Below are 14,410 nucleotides of genomic sequence, written 5' to 3' on the forward strand. Positions count from 1 at the left end.
ACACACACACACACACACACACACACACACACACACACACACACACACACACACACACACCTCAGCCCCACTTCTCCTGCAGAGAGGGCTGGAAGAAGAGAGTAGAGCGTGAGAGTGAGGTGCATCCTCCTGGGATGGGTCATTTGGGACAAAGTACAAGAAACACTTAAACACAGGGTAATAAAAGTGTTCCTTCCTCCGAAGTCAGACATGGTGATAGATGTGGCTAGGCTGTGGGAGCAACGTGTTTACATGTCCATGTGTGCATGTCTGTGTGTGTGTGTGTGTGTGTGTGTGTTTATGGAGAAGATCCAGTACCTCTCATGTAATAGCAGTCTCCAGACTCCAGTGGCAGCATCAGGCCAGGTGTGTGAATGTCCCAGGCTACCTTGAGCCCAATCCTCCAGCATGCCATCTCACCGCTGCCTCCCTCGCTGCTCTCACCTGTCAGTCACACACAGCCCAACTCACTGTAACATTTGCATTTTACATTTATATTCATGTTTCAGGCTTTTGGTTTGGACAGTTTCACCCAGCGTGACTTAAACTGACACTGTAAAAGTGCAATACGTTTAAATTTCTAACATTTTCATGGGAAGCATGTGGTTTATCATGATATAATGATGGCTATTTAACACATCATTAATTTGAACCACTTTTTCCACAGCCGAAAATACAAGGGATATCTTGGTAATGCAGTGCTAAACAATCTAAGGCAATAGCAATGCTTAAGATGTAGCCAAAACAATAAATGAAATTAAATAGTAAGGAGAGCAATGATTAAATCCATACCACTCAAACAATGGATGTAAGATGTAAGCCTTTGTCTCCAGAAAGAAAGAATCACTTAACAGCAGAGCAAAGACGATATGTTACTGTGATTATATAGGCTGTTAGCAAAGGATCTTTATGCCATTATTATGCTGTGCAAGAGGAAATTGTTAGATAAAAGCTCTTGATGTTGTTTAGTGAGTGTGTGAGAGTGTGTTATTGGACAGAAGGTATCCTATGATATTCCTGTTTCTGAACCCATTCACTGTAACCACCTTCCCTGTTCTTCTCTCTCCTTTCATCTGTACACGGCACACTAAGAAAACAAGATTTGGCTTGGCTGGCCAACACCCTTCAGCAAAATCAATACTAAAGTCTTTCTGGGCCTCTCTGCCCCACAGCTGCCTTTTCCTTTGCTCAGCACGGATAAATAGTAACTTAATTTCCAGCCATTGTGCTCTGAGAGCCAGCTAATGACAGCACTCCCCAAGGCCTCAGGAATGGTGGAATATCATCCTCCGTGCCGGAAAACGCTCAGTCGTGGCAGATTCCTTTGGATCAGCGCAGCTGGGAAAAACACTCAGAACACTTCTCTGGCTGAAGCAATAAAAAAGGTGAGGCTGCTCAAAGACAAAAGCCTATCAAAGGAAGCAGGTGTCATGCAAAACGTCTAGTCTCTATGGATCTAAGATATCAAATTTGCTGTGTTTCTTCCTTCTCAGGGACAATGTAGGAAACAAAACATATTGTAAGAGTGCAACATTCCCCAACGTAACACGTTCATTTGCCTGGTTCTGGGAGTCATCAGAGCCAGACACTGGGATATAGCTCCATGGCGCTCTAATCAGTCTCTTCTCAAAAGTCTAGAACTGTTGGGTCATTTAGGACTAGAAAAGACGCAGCTGCTAAACACTGCAAGGTGTTATGCCATGGTGTTTGAAGCCCATGATCACAGGGTCAGAGTTGAAATGGCCTAGAACAAAACATTGAAAGAGACTGCCGTCGCAGGTGTTTCTGCTTAAGAAACCCCAATGAAAAAAGCCCAGCTGTAAACTGGGTTGGGATGTCAGAGCAGTTGGCATTTCACCTGTTTGACTCTGAAAAAGTACAGTTAACAGTACAGATGAGCTACATCTAAAACCTCATCTTCATCCACATCAGGAGCTCATGTGTTGCCCTCCTTCCAGCCTGTGGAAGGTTCAAGGAGCGATCTGGTGAGTGGCTGCTTAATAGACATTGGACTTTTATTTTTAAATGGGAACTGTGCAGTTTTTTGCTTAATTTACCTCAACTGAAAAGCTTTGGAATCATTGGAATGATTACTTGACTTTTTTTCGAGTTGAATGGTGGTCGCCTCCCTCCCCCTAGTGTCTGTGAGCAGAAAAAACACCCTTGCAACGTTCTGCCGGCGAGTCGCCAGCCTCAGCATCAGGAAGGATCGCGTGATATAAGGTCTTGCGATGTAACAAATTTTTTCACGGCACTGCACACATACACGCATTCGGGAACCGGTTAACAAGGTATCGGTGGAGTTTTTTCAGTTTTTCACACTATCGTCATGGCTGAGTCGGCAAAAAAGAAGCAGAAAGCTAGGAAAGCATTGTTGGAGGAACAGAGAAAGACTGAACGAGAGAGGAGTCAGACACAAGCAAACATAGCAGCTGTCAAATATCTATTACTAAGCGGAAGGGGGGGCTCTATAGAGAAACACCCAAGCAAAAAGCGAAGAAATGGCCAAAACGGCATAGCGCCCCTTTAAATCCAATGATTTGGTTTGATGATAAAGGGTTAATGCAAAGAATAATGTATAAAGAGGAGCTTCATCAATCCTTAGTGATTATTATTTTTACAATAAAAAAACTGAGGATGTAGCTTTCTATTGTAAATTATGCAAACTTAGTTTGACATTAAAAAATTGAAAAATTGATATGAGGGTACTGTCTTCTATGGTTGCTTTGCATATGCTTTAGAAAGCAAAATTCCTCTCTCCCTATCAACTCAATCAGCGAGCACTATCAGCTCTGGAAAGAGTGCACATTCCATAATTAGTTGACTTTGTATTATCCGTACAGTACAGTCTAGGAGCACTTATCAAAGCAGGGCTCATTATTCCGTATCAGATAATTGCACATCGATCATTTCTCAGGGAAATGATTTAGATGAGATGCAGTGTGTGTGATAAGGCCCGTCTGTTAGGCTGTGCCACTGAGTGCACGTTAAGAGCTCAGATCCAAATGTCTGTGATCTCCCGACGCACGGCCGGCGATAAGGCTGTCAGCAGCGAGTCAGTGATGACATTTGATAATGCCCTGACACTATCACATAGATGGATCTGATGGTTGCTTCACCAGGGGCCATGTCTACAGCTGCTACAGCGCTGCTGTAGGGCCATTATACACAAGGTTAGCTGTATCTGATTCACCATAAAGCAACTGAGATAAGTTGATGGGATATTCAAGTGAAAGTGAAAAGGGAATCTTAATTTCTGAAAGCACATGCCACGGACTAGCATGATACACTTTGGATTTTACGGGTATTAGTGTTAAATCTCCAGATCTCAACTATTGTTTTAGAAATTATTAGCACAATTTTTAAAAGTGAGCTATTTTACATTTGACCCTTACCTTTGTCATTGTGACAGCTATGGCTGTAAACGGCCACTGGCGAATGACTGATGAGGTTTTCATCGTGGTGCCACCCAACTGCCATTTTCCCCATGCCATAGTAAGGCTCCTCTTTGAGCTGGCTTGTAGCTGCTGGGTCCATGTAGTTGAGTAAGGTGACATTGAACTTTACCGGTCCGGTGCATACCTGCGGAGGACTCGGCTGGGAACACCCCTGCCCGCTTGCCTGTTCCTCCTTGTCCTCAATGTGGTAACCTGACAAGCTATGCTTGAGTTGGGCCAAGGGTTTTTCCTGGGCCCCTATTCCCACAGGTTTAGTCTCTGTGCCACTGATGGCCTTAGGCGCCCAGCCCGGGAATTTCCCTTCAATGTGTTCCGACCCCACTGCAACAGCTGTTTCACTTTGTTTGACCTGAGAGGACTCTCCCTCCTCACTGCTGTGTTTGGACTCAGTCTCCCATTCTCCTTCTTGTTTTGGCCCAGAGCAGCCCTCTTCGCTGTGTTTCGACTCAATGTCCCACTCCTCACTGTGCTTGGACTCTGTGTCCCCCTCCTCACTTTGTCGGGACTCTGAGTCCCCTCCTTCACTATTCTTAGAGTCTTCACTGTGTTTGGACCCCGTGTCTCCCTCTTCACCCTGTTTGGTCTCTGCCTCCCCCTTCGCACATTGTGTTAGCCTGTCTCCATCCTTCAGCTGAGACACATCTGAGCAAAAGAAGGTGTTAAGCTCCCACAATGCTTTGCAAGCAGCCCTAAAGTCAGGGTCACAACAGTTTTGTCCTTTGACATCAATGTCCTCACTGTGCCAGGGGATGGCAAAGAGCCGTGTGTCCAAATATCGGTAGGTGTGGCCCGGCTCACCTAGAAGAGCCCGTGAAACGGCGGTAAATACATCTCGGTCACGGACGCGAACCAAATCCCTCAGGAGACAGCCCTTCCTTCTCAGGGTGAGCAGAGCTGCCTGCACCCGGCCATGGAGCTCAGCAGGCAGCGAGCAGGATCTCCTCAGAACCAGGCCGGAGTAACTGGAGTCCCACTTGGAAACACAAGACGCTCATATCAGGATGATCATCACATACAGTACATAAAAAACAGAACAAAATAAACTAAATTACAATCGTATTCGCCAAAAATGTTTGTCTTTCAGATCTCAAGCAAAATTTAAGACGAGTTGTAGCAGCAATAGACAAAAGGCTGCTGTAGGCCCTTTAAAGTAGAGCTCTCAGCATCAGTAGCTTAATGGGGAAGACTGGCTGGCTCACCAGTTGCTGATAACCCCGATCTGAAGGTCCCAGAAAGGGGATCTTCTGGTCTCCCAACTCCTTTAGTAGCTTCCGCCTCTGTGGAAAAAAAACTAAGTTAAATAGGCTGATAAGTAGCAGCAAAAACCTTCTACCTGTACTGCATTTTCCTTTATTTGGAATCAATTTTTTTTTAAACATATTTAAGTGACAATTACAACAACAACAGTGACAATTACACTGACACGAGAACGCATCACAGGGCCAAAAAAAACATATACATATATATATATATATATATATATATATATATATATATATATATATAAAAAACAACATTTTTACAAATAATAATTAAATAGAGGAAAGACGGGAGGGAGGGAGACAAATCAACACACGCAGAAACAGACACACACACAGACAGGCACAAGACAAGGGACCAAACACCTGTGCCAGTCAGGGGTCTGGGCTGTAGCTTTGTGCTATGTCCTGTATTTTACTATTTATTATTTACGTACTCCATTTGGTGCCTAAGTTGTCAATTACCTCTATTTAAATAGATTTTGTGCATAACGTTTGGGGAATTGTAGAGATGGTGTGAGCACCAAATTCTAAATGACTGAAGTGATGGAAACGACTGTAGACCTTAAAACATCCACCTTCTAACACCTAACTGCTTCGATTGGCCACTAAAGTGACAAAATGTTCACAATACTTCCTGGGTCAAAGGTGCTCTAAGCGATGCTGGGATGCTGACGTTTGAAGTGTTTTCCAACAGAACAAGGCAAGCTTGCCCTGTCCCATTCCTTCCGCGTTTCCGCGCACTAACCCCCCCCAACCCCCACCTCCAAAATCCTACTTGTTGGTTATTGGCTGGAACGCTGGAAGACGTTTTGTCATGTTTGGTGGTGCAGGTTGGCACAGTTTGATTTCCTTGACGTTTGTGGAGACTGGGCTGTCTACAGAGACTGCGTCGTTTTAAAGTTTGTTCAGGGGAAAGGCAGCTGGCGGACAGTAAGGAGATGTTATATAAAATATTAGCCTAAAAAACGTGTGACATCCCTTAGAGCACCTTTAAGAATCTTTACAAAAACAAATGGTTTGTGAGACCCAAATCTTCTATGGGCCTATATGTGCTCTACTGCCACTTCCACTGTGGCATTTTATTTTAAACTACTGCAAACAATCTTTGAATACAAGACCACCTTTTCCCAGCGGGAACATAGCATTTGCTGACATGATTGCACAAAATTTCCAACAATCGTACCTTGCCTCACTAAAAACATATTCTTTATAAAATAAACACTAAAACAAACTGGAGTATAGGGACTTACAAGAAGAAACTGTTTATACAAACTCAATGGCCAGGTATTTGGGAATCAAACTGATGCATTTGAATAAATGATGTTCTCAAAACGGGCTGAGATAGTACTGGAACCTGGTCATTTTCATTGACGTCTCACATTTTAATGATTTTGTGAAGGCTGCCGTGGGGTTCCTCACAACCTTGTAAAAGATGCCCTGTGTACAGTGCTCCCCCCAATAAAAATGTCAACCTGGTGGAGGGATCAAAGTACTTTTCATTGGGACGCATTCCATTCTGACCTGTAAATCCAATGGCAACTGGCATTAAAAAAATATATGCCCAAATAAATTTCACAACTATTTCCACATACTGCCTCCCGTATGCGCTTTTGCGAAGGTATGTGCAGGTGGAGTTGTCGTAGCTGTGTGCGTAAGTGAGCTCAGAACCCCATATTCATCCCCCACAGGTGCACACGCACACACAGCCTCTGCATGGTGTTGCAGCAGCAGGGGAAGGAGAAATGTCACCGGCCCACCACTGTCTTTTTGCATTTTTAAAAGTTTAGCATGAATGGCCTGTGCATCAACCAACATGGGATGGTGAGAGAACCGACTGTGTATATTTTAAGACATTTACAACAGATATTTCTTCTGCCCTAATAATGCCAAAGACCTCATGTGGCCCACTACAGGGAATATGGGAACTGGCTGCCAAAACATGTCCTGACTTTAAGAGTGAAATAAAATGTCCTGTTAATAACATTATAGTGCTGGTATAAAAAGATGTGTGTCCTGACTCTAAAGGGGGCTGGATCAAAAAGAGGTTAAAGTATGTGCATTAAAGACTGGAGGGAGGGAAACAGATCCTTATAATGGACGCGGAAGAAATGGGAGGGCATCCGATCAGAAGCAGTTTACTGAATTTACCTTCAGGCTGAATCTTTACCTTAGGCTAAACAACACAACACCTGCTGAAAGTTTTCTTAAAGGATGCACATGAGTTTTACAGGCCTTCCAAGGTATTCTGGAACAAACAAAAACAGACTTGCAGACAGTTGGAATCTAAAAAACAAAACAACATGCACTATTCATGGCCAGACTGCATTCAAAGGCTGTTGGAAGAAATTGACAACCTGACACACATTCATTGGTGTCAAATTCTAACTCATGACAGAAGCTCAAGATATCAAGGTGAGGCTCTGGGCTAGTGTTGTGTGTGTGTATGTGTGTGTTTTTTATCTGTGTGCTGTGGTGTGGAGTCTGTGTACCCAACCATATCCTGGCATTCATCTACTGCCGATGTGCGCATGTGTGCACATAAATAAAATCATAACATCCTTACAGTCAGCTTTAGTCACAGTGCACAAACCACTACTGTGTACACATGCACTAAAGTGTGCCCTATGTGTGTGTGTGTGTGTGTGTGTAAGGCTCCAACAGATGCACACAGATACCTGCCCATCCTTAAAAAAAAACGCTCAGCCGGGGTAGCGAGCATGATGCCTCAATGCCAATCGCACACAACCAGGGCTGTCACACACATGTCAAAAACATCAAGCTACTCAGAAATTCCACAGAAAAAAGGAAAGACAAGAAGTTACCGGTGCCCTCTAAAGCAGATGGACTCCCTCAGTATCAGAGGGGCGCTGTGTCTGTCTTCCTGTCTCAGTGTCTGCACCTGATTCTGGAAGGAAACACATGAGGCGCAGAAAAAGGTCTGCGTTTCCTCTCTGACCCAAGAAACGAGATTACCAATCCCATAATAGCACGGATACTTCACGGTAGCCGCGTCAACCATCTGCACTGAGTGATATATCTGATGCTTTTTTTTTTCTTTTTCTTTTTTTTTTCTTTTTAATCTTCCTTGATGGGATTATTCCCTCAGCCGGACTGTTTATCACAGAAAAACATATTAGGTAGAATAGAACTCAATTGGTTTGCTTTGATCTTGGCCTAAAAGAGATACTGTATCAAACTGTGTACCACTGTGCATAGAAAGAAAAAATTCATTTCAATTTTTTCCCATCTGTGACATTTCAACGGACACTTTCTTCAAAGCGTTCTTTGCAGAGTAGATTAATGTCCAGCGCTTAGCATCAATAGCTCAAGCCAGATAACTCTGTTGCTGCGGGGATAAAAACACTTCCAGTCTAACTTGTGTCTGCCCCAGAGGGTGCATTGGAACCTAATCTACTGTATGTGATACGACTGCTTAAGGAGGACATGAGTCCCACTAGACTTGTGTAGATTTGGCTGACAATCAAATTTTAGATAAAAGCTACAATGTAGAGTAAGCACTGAAGACAGCCTAATAAGTAGAAGCCATGTGAAAGCAATTCTTGTCATTTCCACTACACACTTTTTGGTTAGTTATGTTATAGTTTATTTATCAGGGACCATGGGCAGTTCAAGTCCTTTACCATACAGCTCATTTTCATCTGTGGTTCCTGGGCAAGGGAGATAAAAGGACAATATATACAATAAAGACAATATAGAGAATACTAATACTAACAACCATATATTATACCGTATATAAAATATATATTCCGTGTTGCATGTTAAAAAGATCAACGATCACATAGTTGATTTGCCTTCAGCCAAGTCTTTAAGGACATTATAAAACTGCTGAGACTTACACACTCTTTAATGTTTAGTGAGATACTGTAAACCATCTTGGTTGATATCCGTATGTTCTTCTTATGTGAGGAAAGAGGTATACCATATTTTCTTTAAGACCTCCAACGAAAGGAGGGCAGCACTTTCTCCTTTGATGCAGGTGCCATATAGTGCACACGGGCAGAAAACCTCGGATCTCAAGCAGGCCTTGTGTAGCCCCGGGGATGACGTGAGAGATAGCGGTGTAATAGAGCTCTGTGTTGAAACAGCAAGCCATTGGTACTTGTGTGACACTCATTTCAGAACCGGTCCTCTTATGCAAAAGTGATGGTGAATCAACAGTTTTGACAAGTCGGCTGTAAAACGTCGGACTCAAACCGACAGACTACCCGTGTACATCAAAGGCGCTTCCACCCCGGTCCATTTGGCACCGGATCGTAGAATGTTGGGACCAAGTGTGAAGCGACACAGGGCGCAAAGAAGGGCAGGGCGTGCCCACCCCAAAACAGAACATTTGTGTTTGCGTGCGTGATGCATAGAAAGAAATAAAGTCTATAGGAGCCTTGAATTCAGCTTTGATCTTAGAAAATAACTGACAAAAAAATAGACATGGGGAGCAATTTAAGAAAACACTTGAATCAAAAACCCAAGTCTCTTCAGCTAACCGCAGGCAAGTTTGTTCTCTCTATAGTTGGAGGTCTACCTCATCTTCAGGGTATGCCACTAACTTGAACTATGGTGAGATAACACGGCACCTAGGTGTCACCACACACAAATACCTACACAAGCGCACACATCCAAAAGCACACATGCAGAGAGAGGTTCCACTTTTGTTGCAGGGCTTCTTGCTGCAACAAGAGTTTTATCACTTGTAAAGAGTCTCTTTTTAGAATATTTAAAAATATGTCCATCCTTCTTCATACACTAACTGAAAAACCGCAGCTCCAGTACTACAACGTCAGAAAGGTCCTTCTTTATTTCATGCAGGCCATGCTAAAAAAATACAGGTCAAATATGAATCATTTCCGTGGCTGGGTGCTCAGTGGGCAGAGCAGGCGCACACATTCTTGGAGGTTTATGCATCAACGCAGAGGTCCAGGGTTCAAATCCAACCTGTGACAATTTCCTGCATGTCTTCCCTTTTTTTCACCAAGTGGTCTTATCTAATAAAAGGTGGCAAGCCCCCCAAAAAATTAATCATTTCTCACTTCTGACATTCTGTTTACAGCCAAATGTGGCATTCATTTATTTTAAGAATACCAGCTAGAAGTTTGGTGACTCAGTGTGACGGCTAACTGGGAAGACTGTTCAATGGCTAACTGGAATGTGTTGGAGTTGACCTCAGAGCAGGGGCGTTGGTAATGTGTAACCCCCATGTCTCCACACTGCTGTTTCGGACCAGCCCATGAATATAATTTGGACTGAGAGAGCCAGAGGTCAATCAGGGGGATGTGTCCAGAATCATCTGAAAAAAACAAATGGCTTTCAGCTACTTTTTCTGTTGTCAATTTGTCCTCGATAATCTGTATTATCCTCAGATGTATTCACAGATTTAATCTGGTATGTAGGTCTAGCCTACATTCAGAAATCACGTTAAATGCAAGGTCCTCAGTCTAATCTTAGGCAAATAAAACGGATCATATGTTTATCTTGGTTTTTAAGAACATAATCCTCAGCATGCTTTTCATTTAGACACATATTGTGGGTCATAATCAATTAATCAAATTCTGAAACCTTTTTTTCTCTATTTAAAATTGGAAAACAAAAAAGGAAAAAATATATATATAACCTGAAATAACTGCAGATGAATGCTTTGCCACTAACCACTGCATGTGTTTTTTTTCAAATCAATGAAGTTAACGTTCTGTATAAATTGACAGACATGTTCAGCATGTGTTCAGTGGGAGTCCACAGGTGGGGTATGAGATGACAAATGACAGACAGGCCGGCTCTGGCCTGTTAATTGTTGTTGGAGGCTGAAGGCTACGTTGCTCATTTCACCTCGCGACAGCTCGGCGGGGGATGTGGTCATTAATATTAGAACATTTCCATCCATCTACCTGAACAAGAGGCCAGTCATTTAAAGGGCTGGCGCTGGGCAGACCTTTCACGCCCTGTTTATAACACTGATCTAAGCACATTACCAGAGCTGTGGGGGATCACTGCCAGTCATTAATTACATTCACACACACATGCGACCTTTATTGCGGCCCAGTCACATTTGAAAAATGTCACACGTGCAAGATAAGGTACACTAACACACATCCGGTATGCCGTTTTAACTGAACATCAAAAGTCCTATCAAATTCTCCCTTTGGGAGCCATGTGTGCACTTTCTCACACGCACACTTACTTAAAGCTACTTTTCCAGCCATCCGAGGGTATGTGTAATTCTTTCAGGTGGACAGTATGTGTGCATGCGTGTGAGAGAGGGAGAGATTAAAAAAAAGTACTTGACCTCATGTGTTTTTTGATCTCTCTCACTGCACCTGAAAGGCTTACAGAGAGACCCAGGTTTTAAGATCAATCATTCAAAAGTATTTACAAATGCACAAAGCCAGGCACAGACAGGTTGGCACATGGCGGCTGTGTTAAAGTGCTTTTCAATGTGTCTATAGTGTCAACATCTATTTCACACTTATCTACACCTCAAAGGGGAAAAAGATGTTTCAGTGACCTTTAGCAGGTGTCAAATCTGGAGAGAAGAAGAGAGGGAAAGAAGAGAAAGAGAGAAGGGCAATTTAAGAGATCTGTCGATGTATGCCTTACATAACCTTTTTATTTATCCGGGAGACGCTCACTGAGCATGCTCTTTATCAGAAACATACTAGCGGCTTCACACTCACATTACACAATTTCACACACACAAGAGCAGCCCAGACATGTTAAGATTTCTGGTGGTCAATAAAAAGTTTCTCCATTCTTTGCTGGAGGAACTGGGGGTAATCATTTTGTTCAAGGGCATAATGAGCTTTACACCCGGTGCCGGATTCAAACTAGCAGCCTTGTTGTCACAAGAGCCATATGAAGTCCTGGCTACCACCACAGACATGCAAGGACCATTTGCCATTTTGCCTTAATTGTTAGTTTGCGGCTGCGCCATAATGTTTCCATTAAGATTATGTCGATCGTGAAAAGCTTTTTAGTTTTCACCTTCAAATTACAACATGCTTTCACGAGGTCAGCTGTTTTCCATGTGGAATGGTCCGTTTTAATGCAGACACAGTCCCTTGGTATTCAGGCAGGGTCCAGTTCAGCAAGGGGTAAATCAGGGGAAAGAGAGAGAGAAAGAGAGAGAAAATGAGGAGGGTGAGAGGGATGGAGAGATGGAGAGAGGAAGGACAGTGTTGATTGAAAGACTGTTATTAGCAGTTTTCAGCAGGGCACCAGGGCCACTGAGTTGTTCTAACAGTGTTGTCGCGTCTCGAGGTGCAGTCAAGGAGAAGTCAGTGCTTTAGAAAGCTACCTCAATTTCCCCCTCCCTCTCTCATTTGCTCTCACCACCCAGCCACACGTTTCCTACCCCTCCAAAAAATCAATATGGCTGTGCAAAGTGCAGTATGGCCCAGGAGGAGGGCCGGCTAGCTGTAGGGGCTGGATGCCGAGCTTACAGGGAGGACAAGAGGCGTCCTCCAGGCCTGTCCCACAGGCAGTGTCAAGGACAGACCTGAGTACCAGAGGACTGAAGCCACCAGATTGCCCCCTCTCTCTCGGCCGAGCTTGGCTGGCTCAGTGGGGCAGAAGAGATCGATAAGCAGGTGGAGCGTTTAAAATCCCCGGCTCTGGAGGCTGACGTTACGCTCCTCAGAGCCCAGCAAACCAACACATTGCTCAGGGCAGAGCAGCTGGATGGATGGATGAGTGGGTGTATGGTGGCCGCACCTATTCATTGAAAGGTTTGTGATTTGTGACAATAAACAATTCAATAGCACTTAGCCATACACAGTGTCTGAGGGGTGTAGAGCCAAGCTCTACACACACACGGCCATTGTCTCAACATGTTACAGTTCAGTGGTATTCAGGCAGGTCAGGGCGCCATAGACCAACACAATCAAGTCAGTACCTGTAATTCTGCAGCTAAAACATACTGCTATAGAATAAACCATGCAAAAAGGGCATAAATAAAAAAAGAAAAGAAATGGCATGTATGTTCAATCATTGTCAACAGCGATGTTCCTCATTTCCATACAGTAGGCTTGACGAAGAAGCCTGTATATGATGTGGATAAAGTGTTCAAGGAGGATTTCAGTCCTGCCGCGTGTCTCCTTGTGTGAGTGACTGATCACAGTAGAAGTGGCTTGTGTCTCTAATCCAGTACCACTGTTAAGACTGTGCAAAGACCCAGCTCTGTGTACCATGGCACGGGTTGATCAAACCCATCATGTGACAAGCAACCTCTTCAAATGACGATGATTTCCCAGCTCTGTGTCCTTTCGGCTCCATATTAGATCAGCTTCTGACACTACCGAGTCTGGTACTTCATCTGGGATAAAGATGATGTGCAATCCGACCGGAGGGGCTGGGAGTCAAGGGTAAACGAGAGGCTGAGACAGGGGTACTGTGCTGGATTGGCTGACAGCGGTGACAATTATCATGTGGTATATTATAACCTTACGCTGAACATAAGATATGATAAAGTGTGGTACTTGACAAAACACTTCAAGGATATTTTACCATCAACTCAGTCGCATGTCACATCCACACACAACCTATAAAATGAGCCATTTCTGAGGGGAAAAAATAGCAGAAGATCATACAACATGTCAAAATAGAGAGTATCCTGTCTTATTCGTTTTTTCCTATCCATCAAAATGTGACTTCTTGTTTGAATTTTTTGCTATCAACTGTATCATATTTTTTCCATAGACAACTAGACATACAAGGTATTAAATTATAATTCCAGACCTATTTGTTGAAACTGATTTTTGAATATGGTATTCTTAACAAGCTAGAGCAGTGGCCTAAGTTTAAATGCTGACAACCACCTAAGCCACTAGAAAAACATATGGCACAAAACAGATGTGGATTGAACATCTAGGACAGGTCTAATTCTATCTCATGTAGTCTTTGACCCAGATAAACTGGAATTATGATGTGACCTCAGATTAATATTGAATTAAGGGTCGGATATCATTTGTGGCTGTTTACACGGCCGTCAACCTGTCTTCCTGGAATCCTGAAGCAGATAAGTTTGCTATAATGGCATTAGCCAAATCCTCAAGTATAGCAGACGGCACTTGTCTTGCTTGAGAAGCCACCTCATTTCTTTATTTATTTTTCCTTCACTCATTCTGAACAAAGGGAAATATTCTACCAGGAATTGAAAAGCTTAATCCTCTTTTCACTCTTCCCAAAAGCTTGAATGGTGACAGATTAACATTCTGGAGGTTTACAAACCCAGCCATTTGAAAATGTAATTGCTGGTGCCACACTGCATGCATGTGTTTAAGTTGAGAGTTAATATTAAAGCTTAAAACACACACATGCACTTGAGTCGGGGGGGAAGATGTGGCCAGGTTGGGCCAGACCCAAGTCACTTAAGTCCGGACCATTCTGTCACGTATGTATCAGGGGCCCGCAATCTGTCCCAAACCCTTACTAGGTGCCAAAGTTACTGTTCACTTCTGCTAATTATTACAGCCAATCAGAGGGGTTAACGGGGCGGAGCCCGGCCAGACCATGTTCTGGGGCATTTAACAGCTGGCAGGAACGGAGGTGAATGCATTACACAATACCCTCGTCCAATAAAAATAAAACACCCTGACATCTGAGGTGTACTTAGCACAGAGGGAAGGGAGGAAGTGAGGGAGGGAGCAAGAGAGGGAGGGGAGGAGGAGGGCGGGGGGGGGGGGG

At 43.6% G+C, this 14,410-nt stretch overlaps 1 protein-coding gene across 2 annotated transcripts in view; it reads right to left on the bottom strand.

The window, feature by feature from the left end:
• fto (FTO alpha-ketoglutarate dependent dioxygenase) overlaps positions 1 to 14,410 on the bottom strand; it is a 126,401-nt gene that overhangs the window by 98,356 nt on the left and 13,635 nt on the right. The window contains exons 2-4 of one of the 2 annotated variants that reach the window (XM_034870007.1): positions 4,658 to 4,735; positions 3,396 to 4,431; positions 319 to 444 (exon numbers count right to left, since the gene is read on the bottom strand). In XM_034870007.1, coding sequence (XP_034725898.1) covers positions 319 to 444; positions 3,396 to 4,431; positions 4,658 to 4,735 — 1,240 coding nt within the window. The remainder of the gene's footprint in view (positions 1 to 318; positions 445 to 3,395; positions 4,432 to 4,657; positions 4,736 to 14,410) is intronic. The other variant, XM_034870017.1, reaches the window with a different exon arrangement.

This window comes from Etheostoma cragini, chromosome 1 (assembly GCF_013103735.1).
Source record: "Etheostoma cragini isolate CJK2018 chromosome 1, CSU_Ecrag_1.0, whole genome shotgun sequence".
Taxonomy (NCBI): Eukaryota; Metazoa; Chordata; class Actinopteri; order Perciformes; family Percidae; genus Etheostoma; species Etheostoma cragini.